Raw genomic sequence first — 20,140 nt, forward strand, 5'->3', positions numbered from 1 at the left:
GATGATGCGAGCTGACAGGGTGCACACACAGTGTCTTGCAGCTTGGTATCTATGGAAACCAGGTTACTTTTGAAGACATTTGAAGGGAAAACCCTCGGGCCCCAGTTTGTGCTCTGACTCAGTTTCAAGACAAATCTTAAAAGAATTTGGTCCTTCTGATATTACTCAAGTGCTTCAGTCACAGCAAAACCTTGTAGTAACCTGAAGAAGGTGTGTGTGTGTGTGTGGGGGGGGGGGGTGCTGATTAACAGCCCCCCACCATTCATGAGCTATCTCAAAGGACAGCATGTTCACATCTGTGTTCCTGCAACACTAGGCTGGAAATGTTACTCAGCGCCAAGAGAGGCTTATAAGTTGGAATACAGGTCCACCAACAACATTTTATTTTAAATGCTGTGAACTGAATTCATTATGGAGTCATTCTGCATTGGAAATTGAGACTGGATTTATTTATATATTGCTATTTCTTTATTATTTTGAGTGCAGAGCTAAATAAGGAGTTAATAAAAGCATATCTAATTGCCCTAGCCCCATTATAATATTGTTTACTCTTTGAACAGGAGAGAAAATCACCCTTGCAGGTGCAATCTTGTGCAATCTAAACAATTTTTGTAAAAAAAAAACAACAATATTGGGATACTGAGAGCTTTTTCACAAGATTTGAATATAAGTAGACCCAATTAATTTAATGTTAATAAAACATATTTTATCAAATTATCTCTTTAACCACTAAACCTGAATCTGTAAGACTTACCTCTATCCTGGACAGCCCTGAGTAAAATTTCTGATAAATGACTGAATGCATTTGTGAACCATTAGGGGCACAGCACATTAACCAAGTATTATAAACAGGGCTGTGTTGAATTTCATGCTGGCTGGCAACCAGGTCTATAGGGAGTCACATTGTCACACTGTTTAGATTTATTACCCATACTGAATCTCACTGAGTGAAGACAATCCCAGTGATCGCTCTGCATCAATACTGCATGTCTTCTGTGCTTCTGTACTGCTGTTATTGCATGCAAATAATTATTTATGTTAAGCATGCATACACAGTTTAATTTGAAGATGTTTACTATCGAATTGGGTGCTATACATATGTTATTAACACTTTATCAACATATTATAGCACATAATTGCATTACTGTAATTATTATAATTGCAAATGCCACATTAGCATGATACTATCAGCACTGTCCAGCTGTGCATGCTAACCAGTCTTATTAGAGATCAAAAGCCCACAGGGACGGAGCAGTGTTGGACATATTTCTGGATCATTTCAGATCACAAAAGTGAAGCTATATGGCAGGGTCTGAATGCAAAAATCCTCTAACCATAAATCCCTGGACAGAGAAATTTTATATCCCTCCAGGATAAACCCTGAGCCCTTCAAATGGACATTTTAGAGAAAGCAGTTTAAAGAATTGGGAGCTCTTGACAGCTTATTCTAATGTGAAAAAAGGAACTTCAGCAAAGATTCAGCTTGTGGTTTAGAAACTATTCAAATCTTTAAAGAAGCTACAGCAGCATGCTCTGATGATACTAATACTCATTTCCATCTGGACATACAGTAGCATACCAATTTTTTTCTCTCTAGTTGCTCTATATTAAATAGTAACATTTGGCAAACACCTTTATCCATAGTGCATACAATTTGATCAGTATGTACAGGATGTTCTCTGGGAATCAAACCCATGACCGTGGCATTGCTAGTTCCATGCAATACCTTTTATAAAAATAGCTACAGGAACACATTAAAACAACCATTAACTAAAAATGCATAAAACATAACCTTGCTTTTAAATGTCATTGCTAGGTTTGAATAGATCCATCAAGAAGTTTCTTCTTTTGATTCATTTTCCTATTTCTTCTGGAATCTGACCTTGAGTACCATCTTTAATTTATATTGTGTGCTTACAGTAGTCAAGTAATGACAAATGTTTTGGAAAGGAATGTAAAACTGAATGAAGAACAAAAGTTCTAAAAAAACACTAAATTAGATCTGCCCCCAAGTTCTTTGAACTGTCAGTAGAGATTTATATTCCATTTGAGCAAAAATATTCTGCACACCTCAGGAAGCCCAGGAAGATATCAGCATGCATGATCTCAAATAAATCAAGCCAGTCAAAGCAGTGGGCAGAAAGTGTTCTTACAATTATTAGGAAAAAACATGATCAGTATTCTTCCCTGTGAAAACACATTGTAATCCACTGCCATCTCAACATTATTGTGATAAAACCCATAGAACCTGTATTTCTATAAAGCTCCCAGCGTCTCCAGTCAATTTGTTCTATTGCAAGCAAATTCTCTATTATCGTGAAGAAATGAGTTTGAGCCTCCTTTCCGTCTCCGTGCATAAGAGCCATTCATGGGTGGAACACTTTTCAGTTAGAGCACTTGATATTGCCGATACATAAACCGCAAGCATTGTTTCTTTGAAAACAGATTATTGGCCTGTACTGTAGTTCCCAGTATCTGCTATAACTTTAATTACATCTCATCAATTCTGCAGTGGGTATGTGGTTCTCTGATGCACAATCTCTTATTCTCTAATTCTTGATCAAAGGACATAGGGTTACAGTAAATGAAACCAATGGGGCGATTTCACTAAATGGTTAAAAAGCAGGTGGTACATTTTTGTATGTTTTCTATTAAATCATGACTGTAATTCATAAAATGATGATCATAACCAGGCATATATCCCACTGTACAATGTAGATGAGCACTGCATATTAAAGAGCCGATTCAGGTGCTTGCATTAGAGGTCAAATAATTTTGCATTTTTTATCAGCAAAAATAAACAACTATTGTTCACAGTTCGGTTTAATTTTCTGTTCACCATTCTTTATCCATATTTGTATTCTCAGTTTAATGTGTATTTTGTTATTTTGATTATATAATCATTAATTGTTGAAGCATGGCATGCAAAGAATAATGCAAGAATGGAAACCCCAGTCAGCACATTGTATCTCCAACATCATATCTGCTGAATAATATAAAGTCATCTGGTAAAATATACAGGCCATATGTATAAAAACATAATATGGTGAATGCTTATATGTAGGGTTTTGTAACAGAGCTAAATCTCTGTGTAGGCTTGTGTATAGATAAAAGTCCCGCGTTATGCACCAAATCTTTTTTCTGGTAATGGGGATTTTGGTTGTACAATTAACTGCATCTGGGATTTGTATTAAATTTAGACTCTTGTAGCTTTTACATATGGGCACAGGAAAGACTAAGAAAATGTTTCCGTATTTTATTGGTTATCTGCTTTCTTCCAACATCTTCCAAGTTATTGGTATCTGCAAAATCCATTATAGGTCAACTTTTTGCCTGCCTCACAGTGGTGGAGTGATCATGTAGTCTGCTGCATTCTCCACAACCAAGCACTCAGAACCGACCCACAATATAATGAATTGCACCATGCAAATTGCATTCAGTACTACATTTTTGGGCATTTGCGAAATTACCTGCTTTTTGCACAATTTCTGTACTGGTGCTAATACAATGCAGACAGCATGGGCAAATAAGTAACACTGTAGGCACAAATCAATTCTTAGTGTATTCCACCCCCATATTTTGTTATTTTTATGTGATATAAATAAAAGTCATTACCCATTTGACCCCTCTTGAACTAATTTCACTTTCTTTCTATCTGTCTCACTGTTTTGGCCATCTGTTTGTCCATATTGTGTGGCCCATTACTTCTGCCTGGCTTTAGACATATCTGCTGGCCTCCCCATCTGTGTGATAATAGCGTGTGGATTGGCACTGCTGTTACTTGCCTCATTGATCTCCTGGAAGCTGTGCTGGGTTCCTTGGAGGAACAAAACCCTTTCATCCAGTTCTGCCGCCCTTGCCCCAGAGGACTGTCCCTCACTCCAGTTACCATCTCTCCTGCCGAGTCCTCAGCCATCTGAAATCGCTATGGCGAGTGAGAAGGAAAAGTATCCCTTGGCGTCGATAGGTTTACTGGAGGCAGCTGTTAAAATAAGTCAAACATCTCCTGACATCCCTGCCGAGGTGCAGCAGTCCATGAGGGAGCACTTTTTGCGCCGGACGCAGCGCATGCAGAGACAGACCACTGAGCCAGCGTCATCCACCAGGTAACAGATCCTAAAGGATTCAGGAACACTCACACACATTCTCACACATATTAAAGAATATTTCTTTATCTAAGTGCACTTTTAGCCTTGTTCACTTCCAGAAGAGAAACCCATATCTCAAAACATAATTTTGACTGGTTTTCAAGGCTGGTAAACTTTTAGTTTTTTTTGTCTTTTTTTGTTTTTTCTCCATTTCGCTTTTTTATTGTGATTTATCGTTATTCTACTGCGTATATCCATTTTTAATTGTGTGATTTTTATATGGATATTGAAGCGATCTCAAACCCTACTGCTCCGGAACCACAAAAAGGAATAACCAACACCTTTTTCAACAAACAACTGTGGTAAGTAATGGCACCATCACATGTTAACGTCACCTGCACAGCATGGGTTTGCATTGATTAATCCAACAGCAGTAAGGGATTCAAGGAATTAGTTAGGTTGACAGATAAGATTACCGAGTTAGAGACATGCATCCGGATGTGAGATAGAGAAGCCATTAGATGCTGTTACAGAAGTGGCCAGTACAGCAAACTTTTCGGTATCAGTAGTAGAGCCCCTGCAGCAGGGCGAATGGGTGATGACTCAGCGGCATAGCCAAAGTGAAAGCGATACCACTCTCCTGTTCCTTTTAGGGATTCCAACAGGTTCTCCCCAGTCATTGAAGCACCCACTGAGAATCCGGTTGAAAGCGCTCTGGTTATAGGCAATTCTATTTTAAGGAACTTGCAAATAGAGACTCCAGCCGCCATTATCCAATGTGCCCTGGGGCGAGAGCACCTTGACATTAGAGCAAATTTAAAAGTGCTGGCTAATGCTAAACAGAGATTTTCTAAGATTATATTTCAAGTCAGCACTAATAATGTCTGGCTTTTCCAGTCGGAGATCACTTTAGAGCTCGTTAAAGAGGCATATGCACTTGCAAAACTAATGTCATAGGATAGGCATAGGATTTATAGACAATTGGATGAGTTTTTGGGGTAGACCTGACCTGTTAAAGAGAGTCAGACTCCATCCCTCCAGGGTCGTTACTGCTCTTCTCTCTAGTAATTAGGCTTATGATCTTAAAAGTGGTAGTGTTTGACTCACCAGAGCCCATGTCAGGAAGAAGACAGACTGGCTAAACTGACCGTCTGCTAGCTGCCTTGAGATTTCACACAGGTCATGTAAACTATAACACATAGAGACTGTATCACCTAGATATCAAATATAGAGCTTGTGTCTGTTCCCCGAACTACCAAACATAACTCTGATTTAAAGTTAATGGCGTATGCGCTAATTGTATTCTTTTTGTTTCCCTTTTTCATTCTCGAGATACATACCAGAGCCTGCCAGATCCAACTCCGTTCAAGCCCGATGTCCCACTCCCACCACTATGTATCGTTGATCAATGCCTGCTAACTGCTGCCTTTTCCAACTAGACAGGGAGGACTGCTTCGATGATCACTGTCTGCATTACTACAATCTATTATGATGGCCAACTCCAACAAAGAGATACTTCACTGTCCACTGCCCTTACCTCGGACTTAGGTTCAACTTCACTGGGAATGAATTGCCACAAGCTTCCAGCTGGACTGTGGGGCACATGCAGACATCTGCATGCATCATCTTGATCAAAGGATGAACTACAATCTCATAGACAATAAATGAATGCCAACTATAGCCTTCATCAGTCAAAGAGAAAAGGAAACTGCCTCTACATGGACTTCCAAAGTCAATTCATGATGGACTTCTAAGACACTTAATCATTAATCTCACAGTTCAATCAACATCCTTTAGTTTTAAACATTATCTACCAACATCTACTTAGTTTACTCAAATAAAACATAACTTGTTTTACACATACACATAGCCAGAGGGGAATTGGCTCCCCCAGCTGAGCCTTGATTCTCCCAAGATTTTTTGTCTCTCTCTCTCCATTAATATCTTATGGAGTTTTAGGTTCCTTGCCACAGTCATATTTGGCTTGCTCACTGGATGCTTAAAGACAAATAATTTTTAAACCATCATTTTCAATCTCGTTTTTCATTTAAACTGCTCTGAGGACCTTAAGACATTACAGACATTACTGCATAATTTCCTGTTACAGCATCATTTTCTGTAAAGCTGCGTTGAAATGATGTGCGTTGTGAATAGTTCTATACAAATAAAATAACTTGACTTTTCACACTCTCTCTTTGTCATTTTTCTCATTTTTCTCAAACATGACAAACATTTCCACCACAATGCAATTTTCACCACATCTCAAATTATGTATTGTGTTTATTAGCATTCTGTGGTGGAAATGATGGTAATAGAAATGACATTTAACCCTTTGACCATTTTTGTTTTTTAAATATATAGTGGCAGACTCCTTGCTAACGGTAATTTCATATCTAGGATTTTTTGTTTCTTAAATACACAATCAAATCATATTTTGACACTTTTAGCATTATTTGACAAAATTAGTTATATATTTTTTTTTTATTGAAAATGACACACAATAAAACTATTCTGTTCACAGGTGATTTTATTCCCTTAATTTTTTTCCACACACATCACATTTCATATTTTATCTAAACATTTTGACAATGACTTTTTATTAATGGCAAAATTGTTGGTTGTCATGGAAATGGCAGTCGTAATTTGTGTAAAAATATACACAAGTATAAATGTTGAAATTGTTTATGAGGCTTTCTTGAGATTATCATAGTTTTTCAAATATACAGTGACAATTAATATTTTCTGATCCATTTTTATTTAGAAAACATTATTGAAGAAGGTATTGTAAAATAAATAAATAAATAAAAATCCCTGGGACAAAGTGCCCATAGTTGAAGAGAAACACACTCAAACATGTATTTTATACAAATTCAAGTACGTTCCTAATGCTTACAGGATCAGACAGTCATTTACACTGTACATATTTAAACATTTCATTTCTATTAGTCACACATAGAAGTGTATACACCTGAAGGCAATGCAAACTGTGAGCCAAACACACACACACACAGTCAGAACTCATTTGAAGTCAGACCACCACCCCTGAATATACAGTTAGTTTTGTACTTTCCACTGTTTGCAAGGTGGACGTGACAAAACAGTGATTCTTGCAGTAAGAAATACCTCTGAAAGCATCATCAATCACAAGTAGCTCATAACAGAAAAATGCCCCAGAGACATTACAGAACAGGTGAAGTGTAATCTTCTGAGAAACAACAATAGCAAGTTTAGAAATTCGAAAAGTATATAGCTGATGATGCACAAATGTTAAGAAGCTAGTGAAGTCTTTCATCCGAGTCTATTCTTTTAGTCTGTGTCTTTAATGTATATCTGTGTCAAGTCAGGATGTGTTGAATGTTTAACTGTTCCCTGGATTCTAGAGTAGTGCTTCTCATGCATACTTGATTATTTGGACATGGTTCCAGGTCACTTAATTAAGGCACAAATGAATTAATCATCATATATGTTGGGCCTGTGTAGTACATGGTAATGTTAATACATATCCGTGGTTAATTTTAAAAGGATTGTGTCATCAATTAGATGCATCAACCTCATGTTGTTACAAACCATTCACTGTATGGCAAAAAGCTGTAATGAAAGTGAATGGTGACTGATGTTGTCAATCTGCCTAACATCTCTTTTTTTTGCTACACATAAAAAAGAATGTCATGCAGGTTTGTAACATCATGAGGGTGAATAAATTATTACAGAATTGTCATTTTTGGGTGAACTATACTTTTCAAATTAACAATTGATATGTATTAACATTAACATTTACTACACGAGCCCAACAAATATCTCACAATATGTTATTGTTGGCATCTGCCTAATTTTGGTAACTTTGAACCATAATTATTTAACAGTAAACCAACTCTCTCCAAACAATATTCTGTCTCAACTCCCTAATTTTTACTCAATTTTTTTCTCCTTAATATTGTTTTTTCCAGGCATAGTTCCTTCAAACGCCACCTGCCTCGTCAGATGCAGGTTGGCAGTCTGGACCTAGGGAACGACTATGATGTGGATGAGCAGCCAACCAGCATCGGTCGCATCAAGCCTGAACTCTACAAACAGATGACCAAAGAGAATGAAGACTCGGGCAATAGTCAAGGTGACAAAAACTGTGGGAAGATACATTTTTCTCTACGCTATGATTATGAGAATGAGATGTTACTCGTCAAAATACTCAAGGCCTTCGATCTACCAGCCAAGGATCTTTGTGGCAGTTCTGACCCTTATGTCAAGATCTACCTGCTACCAGATCGCAAACAGAAGTTCCAGACACGTGTCCACCGCAAAACGCTCAACCCCACATTTGACGAGTCCTTCCAGTTTCCTGTACCCTATGATGAGCTGCCTGTCAGGAAGCTCCATCTCAGCGTTTTTGACTTCGACCGGTTCTCAAGGCATGATATGATTGGGGAGGTCATATTGGACAATCTGTTTGAAGTGTCTGATCTCTCAAGGGATACCTCCATCTGGAGAGACATTCAATATGCTACCTCTGTAAGAAAACCCCGGTATTTTATCTTCTCTGTTGTATTGGCCTGACTGTACTGTCATAGTACACTTCGTATTGTTTTTTATGAGGATTTTTTTTAAAGAAGAGATGTATAGGGGTATAATAAAGAAGCAGATGTAAATTTCAATACCACAACATAATATAAAACTAGCATGCCTACCGTGCTTCAAAGCTGATATACTGTATATTGGTCATCAGCAAATAATTTAACAGTGGTTTGTAAGAGAGAGAATGAACCCCCATGAAAGTGCTCTGGTCAGACTGTTTGTGTTTTGTGCAGATAAGAAAAGCTATTGAATCTTAAAGGAAAAGCTGGTCCAAAAATTTTAATTTGGTTGCAAATTTAATTATTTACTCACCCTCATTTCATTCCAAATCTATGATTTTATTTTGTTTCCATGGAACACAACAGAAGAAATTTTTATTGAATCTTCACTCAGCTCTGTCCATATGACAACAGTTCATAGTGACTTCATCAACCTTCAAAAAGGACAAAAACACAATATTTGCACATGCTATATTCCAAGTCTTCTGAATCCATACAATAATTTAATTGTGTGAGGAACAGACCAAAATTTAAGTCATTATTCACTGATAGTTTCCCCCTCCGCCGAAGCTCACGTGCCTTGTTCACATTCAGATTAAAAAATGTCATGTCACATTTGTTTACAACACATGGTTTTACAAGACTTGGAATATAGATTATGATTATAGTATGGATGGACTACTTTAATGGTATTTTTTGGTGAGTGAGTTTTCTTTCATTTGTTTTGTGCCTTGACAGACATGGTAACTTTAAAACAGGTCTATTCAACTGGCCTGTTTGATCATTTCAGTGGCCTGCATGAGGTTGTCTTTGTGATTGTTCTTGTGAATTTTTTGTCTGACCACGCGTTTTTTCATTTGTATTCTTATGCCATCGTTGCGCTAGATGGAAGTCTCACCAGGTCTCTATAATTAAACAGTGTCTTTTACAGGATAGTCATGTTTTTAGACACTTTCAGAGGTTGCTCTACAAATAATCATTATCCGTAATTTTGACAAAATGGGAAGATTAAAGGACTAAAATCATGAATGACTGACAAGCGTGAGTTTGGAGAAAAAGAAAAGTTCTATTCATTAATTCGGTCTTTTGAAAAGTCAAAAGTTTAAATCACTGTATCTATAACAAACCTTACCGTTATTCTTCAATACATTATTCATTATCAATCTGATTTACTCTCTCAAAGTCAGCAACGAACCAGTTTTAAATCACTTTTTGTTGATCCTTTTTTTTTTTTCCAGAATTCGCTGCTGGGCAATTTGTCTCTTGATGTTTTAGTTACATTGTGAACAAATATTATAGGCTTACTATTCCACAGTATCTGATAGCAGCTTTTTGTTAACAAAATAATCTTGCTTGTCCCGATGCCAAGATTTTTTTCCATCTGGCCACTTGTCTATGAATTTGAATAGCCCTGCTTTAAACTGTCATTGACGGCAAGAGCTCTATAAAAAAATCTTCAAAATGTTCTACTTTTGTGTTCCACTGAAACAAATAACAGCATACAGGTATGAAACGACATGAGTGTCAATAATTTAAGGATTTTCATGATTTATGTGCTATTCTTTAAACCATATAATAAAAGAAAGGCTGTTAAATGTATCAATGCCAGCTAAGAAATGTAAATTAGCTTGCTATTGACATGTCTGCCAAAATACAAGCCCAACATTCAGCACTGTCTGTTATACACCTCTTAAACAGCAAAAGGCAAGAGAGCCAAATTAATGAGCATTCATGGATCTACCCTCATTAGATCACAGATAAGTTGGTAACTGACACGTGAAGTTGACGGCGCATGCAGGTTGTCTGTGTTTGGACAAAGTAATTTTTTTCCATAATGGGCACTAATAATAACAATCACAGCAGTTCAATCACAGCATGCTTAAAGGCTGAAATATTAAATGCTGAAGTTAACCTCAAAAGTATATTGAGGACATCTGAGGTTTGTTGAACCCCCCATAATGGCAGACAAGTTCAATTACAACTGCCATTCAATGGGTTTTATTTCTCTCTCATTTCTAGATTTAAAGCTATCCTCAGAGGAGCAATTCAATAAACCTCTGTTTATAGATATTGAGGCAGAACGCCTGCTGCCCCTTGAACAAAAGCACACATTCTATTGAACTTGGCAGGAGATTTGAATATTGAAAATAAGGCACATCTTCGGAAAGATGGAAAGATATTCACACCGGAACAGTGCCACGGACCACAACTATAATGTAATTTAATAGTTTTCCAATAAATTCAACCCAAATCATTATCAAAGGACAAATATTATTTACTCTTCCCATCACTGGATGATATAATGTGTAAATGTATCTTTCATATTTTCAGTTATAAGTATATCTTTTTGTGGTTTGACAGCTTGAATGAAAGACCTGTTCAATGCTACATACAAAGAAATTGCATATTAAACGTCGCCATTTCTAATCATTCAGTTTGCGCAGTTACAAAAGTTTCATACGCTACCCTGCAAACTCATCGATGTCACTTTGTTCATTCTTGAAGAAGTACAGATACCTTCGTAACTTTGGACTAGCATCTGCTACGCTGCATCAGCTCATCCTGTTTGTGTGTGTGTGTGTGTGTGTGTGTGTGCTTCAGTAAATGGTATATCACCCTCTTGTGGTCTCCCAACGCTATTATGCCAGACTGTAAAACAGAGGCCAACTGACTTAATTGGAAAGCATGCAAATTAGGCTTCTAATTTAAATGTCGACTAATTTTAATATATTGATGCCTCAAAAATATATCAATCAAATAATGTGCCAATTAATAATCAATATATCAATATTTTATGACATCCGTAATAGTGTGTAATTTCTGGCTCACCAGCGTAACGGAATTGTAAAAATAATTACTTTTTTAAACAGGTATTTCGAACACTCCCCCTATCTTTCATTGGTCGAACATACAGGTACTCCAGTCCCAAACTCATGCCATTGGTTAAGCCAATGTTGCTATGTCAGGCTGGTCAGGATGCGTAAACAGAGCAATGTTTTCAAAGCACCACAGTATTTAAAAAAAAATTAAAGATATCAACCTACAAATAGCTTACTTATACTGTAATTGTCTCTGCATATAAAGCTGGATAGGAAAAAGTATTTTAACATTTAAAAAATTTACACATTTAAACAAAATTGTTGCTTAACTGATTCATTTTGTAGCAGTATCACTTTATACTCTTATCACATAGTGAAACAGTAATATTCAATTATACCGTTACTTAGATTTGTATCCGTAGTGTTAATTGTATACTTTTTCTTTTCTTCTTTTGCAAAAACTTTTGCATGATATTTTTACAGCTGTTTACTTCCAAGGCAAGCATTTGGCTCAAACATCAACCCTCCAGTCTCCCCTAGATAATACTGAAGTACAAATAATCACCTTAGAGGGCTTGAGCGACATTAAGCCACAAAGAGTGGAGTCATGGGGTTTGTACATCTGAGAGAGGCTCACTGAGCTAATTTTATGTGATTAATATTTACACCAATCTTAATACTGCTGAAGGGATGAAGCAAACCCAACGACCATGAGCTAACTTTTCACTCTCCCTATGAATTTTTACTGGATATATTTGTTTTATTAAACCTGACGCAAGCAGACAAGCTTGGAGAAGCTGTGAGGAAATGATGGCTCACGCACAAGAGCTTAGCCTTGGTGGAAAAGCTGAAATGTTTAGGAGTGTTGCCGTTTAATTAATGGTTTGCTGGAGTGGTGTCCATGAGAGAAACACGACTTAGAGAATCAGAACAGCTAATTGGTCACTGTGGCTCTATCTGTCCAAACATTACTCGAAATTCCTCGAAATTGAGTCACAGGCTTATTAAACTCAACTGTTAAACATATCTTTGAAGCCACAGGGAAGACACTGACATCCTATTAACATAGGATCTTTTTCTATTGAGCCGTAGTGCAGACACAAATGTAAATAGTTGCTGATCAACATTAATGCTTCAGTGGTGTAAGCCAACATGAATCATACAGATCAAGGGCTGTGACTCATAGTTGCTCAGGCAACAATCACAAATGTTTCCGCCTGCTGAATTATAATATTTGAAATTACATTAGAGTTTTGCTTTTAATACACTCAATGCATCAAAGTTCTATGTTCTGTAAGACAGGACTTCCTGAGCTTGTGAATTTTGAGGTAAAACAAAAACAAAACTAAGCTATACCCGGTGATAAATATTTCACTTCTAAAAAGAAGACAATGACATTTGGTAAAGTCCCTTTAAGGCTGTGTGGTGTCTAGATTTTCCTAGGTTTATGTAATGACAGTTTTGGATTTATGCATAAAATAAGGTCTGTAGTAAACATTACTTGAGGGTACTTGGATGCTTTGTTTAATAACATAATTTATACACAGTCATACCCAAACATAAATTTTGAAGCCACCATTTAAAAAAAAAAAAAAAAAAAGTATCTTGCTAACAAGTTGCTAGATAAGAACTATGTTTTCTGTATATGTGCAGTTTCATCATGTATTCTAACATGTTTGTGGTAGTTTTAATCCTATTATAGTAAGTTGTTATACATTTTGTTTTAATCATGGCGGCTTCAAAATTCACATTTGAGGTGTGACTGTTTGTAATATATGTTGTAGAACAAAACATCATTATCTTCAAATAATGTTTTACCATAGACCTTATTGTACTTATGAATTGAAAAACCACTACAACCTAGTCTCACAGAATGAACGTTACTATATCTATATTTTTGCAAACTGAGTTTTTTGTGCCGCATTCTAAGCGCTGGAATAACTGTGTGCGTTTAATTAACTTTTTTTGACACAAATCACAATAACAGTTGATTACGACTTTATAAAAGCATATTTTCCGCTCTATTTCTCACACACTGCTCTGTTATATCGAAACTCTTTTACTCTAATGCATCATTTGATTGGTACAGAACCACCTGCATTTACACACTTCTTCCAATGTGATTAATTTGCGCTGTTGCTCAACTGCCAATCCCAAGCTCAAGCCCAGCCAAAACAAACTGACACGTGAGCCGAAAGTGTCATAGAAGCGACACAAAATGATGTGTTTGCTTAAAAGAATTTGCTTTTCATGTCACATTTGCTTTTAGATGAATATTGGTTAGTTTTAGGTGTTGGTTAAGGGTAAGGATGTCTGTTTTTTTTTTTTTTACCTCTCATTTACTTTTAGGACACTATTGGTTAGGTTTAGGTTAAAGTTTTAGGTTAGGGAAGGGCATTTTACTCATCAAAACCTCCATCTAATATTCACCTTAAAATACTTGTCCGATTATGACACTGTTTCCTTCACTTTCATGGTCACGTTATTTTTATGAGATCACGATGGAAAACCCCTGTTGTAAAAATCCATAGACAATTCCTGAGGGAACTTTACAAGTTTGCCTACAAATTGACGTCATGGCTGAACAGCTCTATTATAATTCTGTCTTTCCAGTGCTAGATGTTTGAGAGAGAGAGAGAGAGAGAGAGAGAGAGAGAGAGAGAGAGAGAGAGAGAGAGAGAGAGAGAGAGGACAGTTTAGGTAAACATGTTTGTTCACTCCCTCAGCTTTATTTCTGCGTTCGCAATACAATGTGACAAATGTAGCGTTTAGTGATGCTACGCCTCTCCTCGTTGGAAAATGAAGCTCATTACTGGAAAATGAGCTCTTGTAAAAATAGCACAGCTACTGTCATGCTACTGAAATGTGTAATTAAGTTAGTAGTGTTGCTATTTTTAGGTACCCCTCCAACCAGTAGTGTAGTCTAGGGGATATGCAGGCATACGCCGTATGCCCACTTATCATTCAAAGAAGTTTGTGTATGCCCACCTAAAATGAGTAATGAAATAGCGAGGAGGCTTTTGACCTATAACTATGAAATATACTGAGGTGATGCCGCAGCACCTTTAAGTGAATTGTGATTATTATTATTATTATTTTAATTAGTGTACAGAGATTCTCTCTAACTACACACAGAGCAGCGGGAAGCAGAAACGCTAGACTGAAGGTACGGGCAGAATTGACAGTTCTACTCAGCTGAGCTACCAATCAGAACATTCGTTTTAGACACGATTGGATATTTTTTTCCTCTATAAATTCACAGTATGCCCACCTCTTCAGGCAATACTACACCACTGCCCCCAACACTGTTAATTATATATTTTTTAATATCTGAGCAGAAGAGCAGAGATGTGTCTTTGTGCTTGACAAGTGTAGTTTTCTTTTTTGTGTTGACAGTTTGGGTGTGACATATCCAAGATTCATCCCTAATAAGCTAACAGGGTTTAGTTGTCACAGCCGTGAATCATGATTTGCTACTTGCTAATCAGTTGCATGTGGTATTAAGGGGAGGGACATTTTCATTCTAGAGAGCATGTGATCGGACAAAAATCTGGACAGTGCAAGATGAGTCATACATTTAAAAAAGTTTTTTTTTTGTCTGTTTTCCCAGAAGAGAATGTACATTTGAAATATGTATATCTGCTAAAGCTTACTTTTGGTAACTTTTAGGACTATATTAGCATATCCACCTTTTTCCTGACTTCACCATGGGCGGTGCCATTATGGCGAGAGACTTCCTCTTGGATGGGCAACACTTCAGCTAGACTAATGTGTCTGGTGATTGCAAGCAGCTGAGGCTCTGGATGAATATGCGCTGTTATGGGGTGATAAAACAACTACAGGTGGCTTAAAAACTACTATAAAATTAATGTCACAACAATAAGCTCCCACAACAGCTGCCAATGCTGAAACATTTCGAGTCAAACCCGATGAAATAAGCAGAGGTTGCATTAAAGTAATTCTCTGTCACTTGCCATTTTTTAAAACATTGACATAATTCCAAATGATATCCATCATTTTGGAAGATAACAAAGTTTAAAAACATTTAAACATTATTGTCTTAGTTTTTTTATTAATCGTCTTCACAAGGCTCATATCTCATGTCGCTCTGTGTGTATGTGAATGAGGGAGAGACAGAGATGTTGTCAGCAGAGTGCGTGAGAAGGTGGCACTTGTTAATGCAGAAATAATGCCATAAATCATAAGATTTTTAAATGGAACCTATGATGACCATACAACCTCTTTTCACGGTCATGTCCTCTTTTTTTAACCTTTATAAAGCATCCAGTCGGATTTCTAGATTCCCTAAATGTCTGGGATTTGGCTGTTTATATATTGAAGTGCACAATAAGAAACGCAATGAAATCTAGCGCATCATTTTCATGGACTCTCTCTCTCTCTCTCTCTCTCTCTCTCTCTCTCTCTCTCTCTCTCTCTCTCTCTCTCTCTCTCTCATATATATATATATATATGCATGCTGTATGTATGTGTCTCTCTCTTTCACACACACATACAGGGCGTGTGCAGCGAGCTTTTGAGTCCAGTAACTACCATGCAAATGTGTGTGATTTCTGTTCTCATCTATTTGAGATTGCCGTCGAAACCTAATGTCCATACGCAGACATTAGTGAGTTACATTAAGTAAACATAGATTGTTCTTCTGTTTTTGACTGTTATTAGTATATTATAATGCTTGGTAATGGGAATAAGTTGTGAAGTGAAAGTCTGTTGCATCCGTATTGGAAGAATGAGCTAAGCATAATGGGTAATTTTGCTGCCTGTGGAAAAAGGTGGATAGACATGGACCAAAAGCTATAAAATGTTAATTTTTATTTCATGGGATCTTTAATGCTTTTTCACAATTTAATGCATGGCAAAAGCATTTGTTAAAGGTCTAATCTAGACCATTAGGATTGTGTTGTTTGTGGAGATGCAGTGTCTTCTCTATACAAGTCGCTTATACAGTACATTACTGTACAATTACTGTGTTTTACCTCTCTTATCTCACTGATTCTCTTTAATTGAAAAGGTGGATTTTATAGCAGATTGTGCAATACATCATGTTGTTACATTGATTTGTGTGTGTCTCTCTCTCTCTCTCTCTCTCTCTGTGTGTGTGTGTGTGTGTGTGTGTGTGTGTGTGTGTGTGTGTGTGTGTGTGTGTGTGTGTGTGTGTGTGTGTGTGTGTGTGTGTCTTTCTATCTGACAGGAGAGTGTGGACCTTGGAGAGATTATGTTCTCACTCTGCTATCTGCCTACAGCAGGGAGATTAACACTCACTGTCATCAAGTGCAGGAACCTTAAGGCAATGGATATAACAGGATACTCAGGTAGTATTTCTAGCACTCAAAACACAACTATGTTTAAGCATCCATAATGTATACAAGAGATCACAAGTAGAATTTTCAGGCATTTAAGGCCAGATATTTGTGCAGATAATAAATAAATAATAAACAGTGAACAAACTGATTTGATGATGTTCAAGATTGTGAATGCTGACACACACCTGTATTCAAATAAAGACTATCAGGATTTATGCATAGGCAAGTTCAATGACACTTCACATAATCTTTTTACGAGCACTACAGAGAAGAATTGAGAATAAAATGCATTTTCCTGTATATTTTATTTGAAGCTTCGGTTTACATCATCGATTTATCTTTTGTGAAAAAAGGTTGTGCATATGAGCTGACATCACTTCTGTAACAGCTTTTCTGAAGTTTTGACTGCACCCAACAGCTAAGCAATTAGCATAAACACATTTGAGTGAATAAGATGCGATAAAATGTGCTCACCCAAAAGTTGCTGGCACTGACTTACATTAAATACAGACATTAGATTGGAGACTTTGAGGAGTGGCGGTACACAAGAAAATCTGCCGGTACTCTGTAGACCAAATTAGAGAAGTGCATGTACTGCGTACCGCCCCTCTTCAAGCACTGAGTTCATGCCAGCTTGAGAGCATGCTGTCATTAAAACAAATTCTAAGAAACTCTCAAATTTATGTTATTTTTTTATTTAAAAATGCTGAATATAATTTGCAACATTTAAAAATAAATGCAAAAGCTTTTTCACTTGTGTGCTCAGACTTTTGGACCTCACTGTATATTGTTTGAACCCCACTGTACATTGTTTTATGTGACTCAAATTGGTATGAGTTCCATTCAAACTATACATATAATCAAAAACAAGCAAAAGCATCAGTGGAAGAGCTAGGCAAGAAAGTTTGAAATAGCTAGTACTAGTACAATGTTAAGCTTCAATAACATAAATATCTCTCACTGTTATGGTTTTGACTTTTAATGATATTTTGCACACCACACAGTGTAAATGTTTTTCATTGCAGGGAAATTGAATTTGTATGTGCTGGATCATATCTATTGAGAAGTGCCCCGAGCAAATTTGGTGACAGAACAAGTACTTTTCTTATGATTTGTTCTGCCTGAGTTGGAGTAGTTTATGGCTTACTAATGTACAGGCATAATTGATCAGACAAATAGTGTAATGACTGAGAGGGATATAAATCAGTATGCAACCCTCATGTCAGAATCAGCGCTCAAGTAATTTCATTAAAGCACTAAATCTCAATAGCCATCCATTTACACTGAATATTTAGTTGGCTCAGTGAAGATACTCTACATTCATGTCTAATCTTATATCATGAAGCTATTGTAAAAGGTTTCATTCATTTATATAGTGAATACTAAAATCAATTTAAAGATAAAAGTTTAGACTACAAATGTGAAATTTACCCTCTGGAATATATCAAGTGGACAGACCTTTAAAAGCTAGTTTTGATCTTTCATGGTGTGATATTATATCCAAACCACTGTGGATCATTAATTTTGATCCTTCTCCATAACTCTACACAACTGTCCTTTTTAAATGTCATTGTGTTTTATATTCATGACAACATAAATTCAACATGGCTGATAAAAGTGCTGATGCACCAAATATCTAGGATTTTTACCATTATCAATGCATATGTGTTACTCTGTCAAAATACTTAATTTTGTGTAAAAAGGAATGAATACATTTTTGTTTTTATGTACAAAGACGTGTTAAGTTATTTCTCCCATGTGTCAGAGAGTTATAATGGCAATATAATGGCTATATGAATTGATAGCAGATTTCTCTCTGAGCAGATCCCTATGTGAAAGTATCTCTCATTTGTGACGGGAGACGTTTGAAAAAGAAGAAGACTACAACAAAGAAAAACACCCTGAATCCCACTTATAATGAGGCCCTTATCTTTGACATCCCTCCTGAGAGCATGGACCAAGTCAACTTGCACATCTCTGTCATGGACTATGACCTGTATGTAACACAGTTTCAACTCGTTTTTACATTAAATGTAACATTTTTAATGCTTCTGACATTTAAATATTAGAGTTAATAATTATTCTAATGCATAGCAACCTCAGTGCACACAGCATAATGCACAAAGTTTTTTGTGACTGTGAAATTTGAAACATGATGAATTAAAGTTGCACTCAGTAATTTTTTCTTTTATAAAAAAGTTTAACTCCTAAAGACATGCATTGTAATTTTGCAATATATGTAGGAAATCATGACCAATCAGGTTAAAATGAAGACTCCAGTCATATCAGAAACATATCATATAAAAGCTGTTTTATTCTACATGGAGAGGGTCCGCACATGGGAGCTGCCATGTTAGAATCACATGACCAGCTGAATACTACTCACTTAATCTCAGTAATCATCCTGTTTTTTAACACTTTCACTCAATTATTAAAGTAATCATGGCTGACAGTGTATTCTAAATTTCTACAATGGCATCTGAAACTGAAAACTATTGATTTTAAATTATGCTGCATCCAAGCCTCTAGGTGTCTGTCCAAGATGACACAAAGACAAAAGTTACTGAGTGCACATTGTAAATAAATGGTTTTCAACTGGCTTTGCTTAAACAAAATAAATAAAAAAATTATAAAATAAAATAAAACTGTACAAAAAGTGAACAAAAAAGTCCTTAAAATTAAACTTTGAAATGTATTAATATTATCATGAACAGCATATCTCAACAATATACAACATTTTTAACATACAGTCTAAGTATTTAGTTAATAAATATCTTACAAAAAATAATATGCTTGACACAAACCATGTTTATCTTCAATACATGTGAACCTTTATGAAATCTGGGCTGTATTTTCTTTTACATTGCGTTTTACATTTTGTTCATGGTTTTCTAGATAGGGGCATGTTATGCAACCTGTCCATGTTGGCATCTGCCTACTGTGGCAAGCTTTATCCAAGTAACAGATACATTTTGCCAATATATCATTGAGTTTGTTTAGACACACAGACTTTGATGTCAACAACAGAATGTATGGAAAGTGTTATCGCCAGCCTTTTAAAAATATTTAAGACTATTTATTTTGCCATCCTAACTATAGTTGCATAAAAGGTGGTTCTCTCTTTCTTTTTGCAAATTTTTTTCTTTTTTGAATTTTCTCCCCCTGCTCTCTGCAACTATATTGGAACAGACCAGAGACTCATATGACAATCTGTACAGATATATTAGAATAGCAGGAGCACCAAACTGTCTGAATGATTACATGGTACATTGCATAAGTTGGGGAATAAAAAGGTCAGGTGTGAGGGCATGCACTGCTCACGTCTCTACAGGCAAGCTTCTGGG

The 20,140-nt window shown here is 36.4% G+C and overlaps 1 protein-coding gene across 2 annotated transcripts in view; it reads left to right on the top strand.

The window, feature by feature from the left end:
- Positions 1–20,140, top strand: part of LOC127618653 (synaptotagmin-6-like) — an 88,812-nt gene that overhangs the window by 63,430 nt on the left and 5,242 nt on the right. For both annotated transcript variants that reach the window (XM_052091225.1, XM_052091224.1), the window contains exons 2-5: positions 3,722–4,106; positions 8,036–8,594; positions 16,685–16,805; positions 18,621–18,792. In XM_052091225.1, the coding sequence (XP_051947185.1) occupies positions 3,722–4,106; positions 8,036–8,594; positions 16,685–16,805; positions 18,621–18,792 (1,237 nt within the window). The remainder of the gene's footprint in view (positions 1–3,721; positions 4,107–8,035; positions 8,595–16,684; positions 16,806–18,620; positions 18,793–20,140) is intronic.

This window comes from Xyrauchen texanus, chromosome 25 (genome assembly GCF_025860055.1).
Source record: "Xyrauchen texanus isolate HMW12.3.18 chromosome 25, RBS_HiC_50CHRs, whole genome shotgun sequence".
Taxonomy (NCBI): domain Eukaryota; kingdom Metazoa; phylum Chordata; class Actinopteri; order Cypriniformes; family Catostomidae; genus Xyrauchen; species Xyrauchen texanus.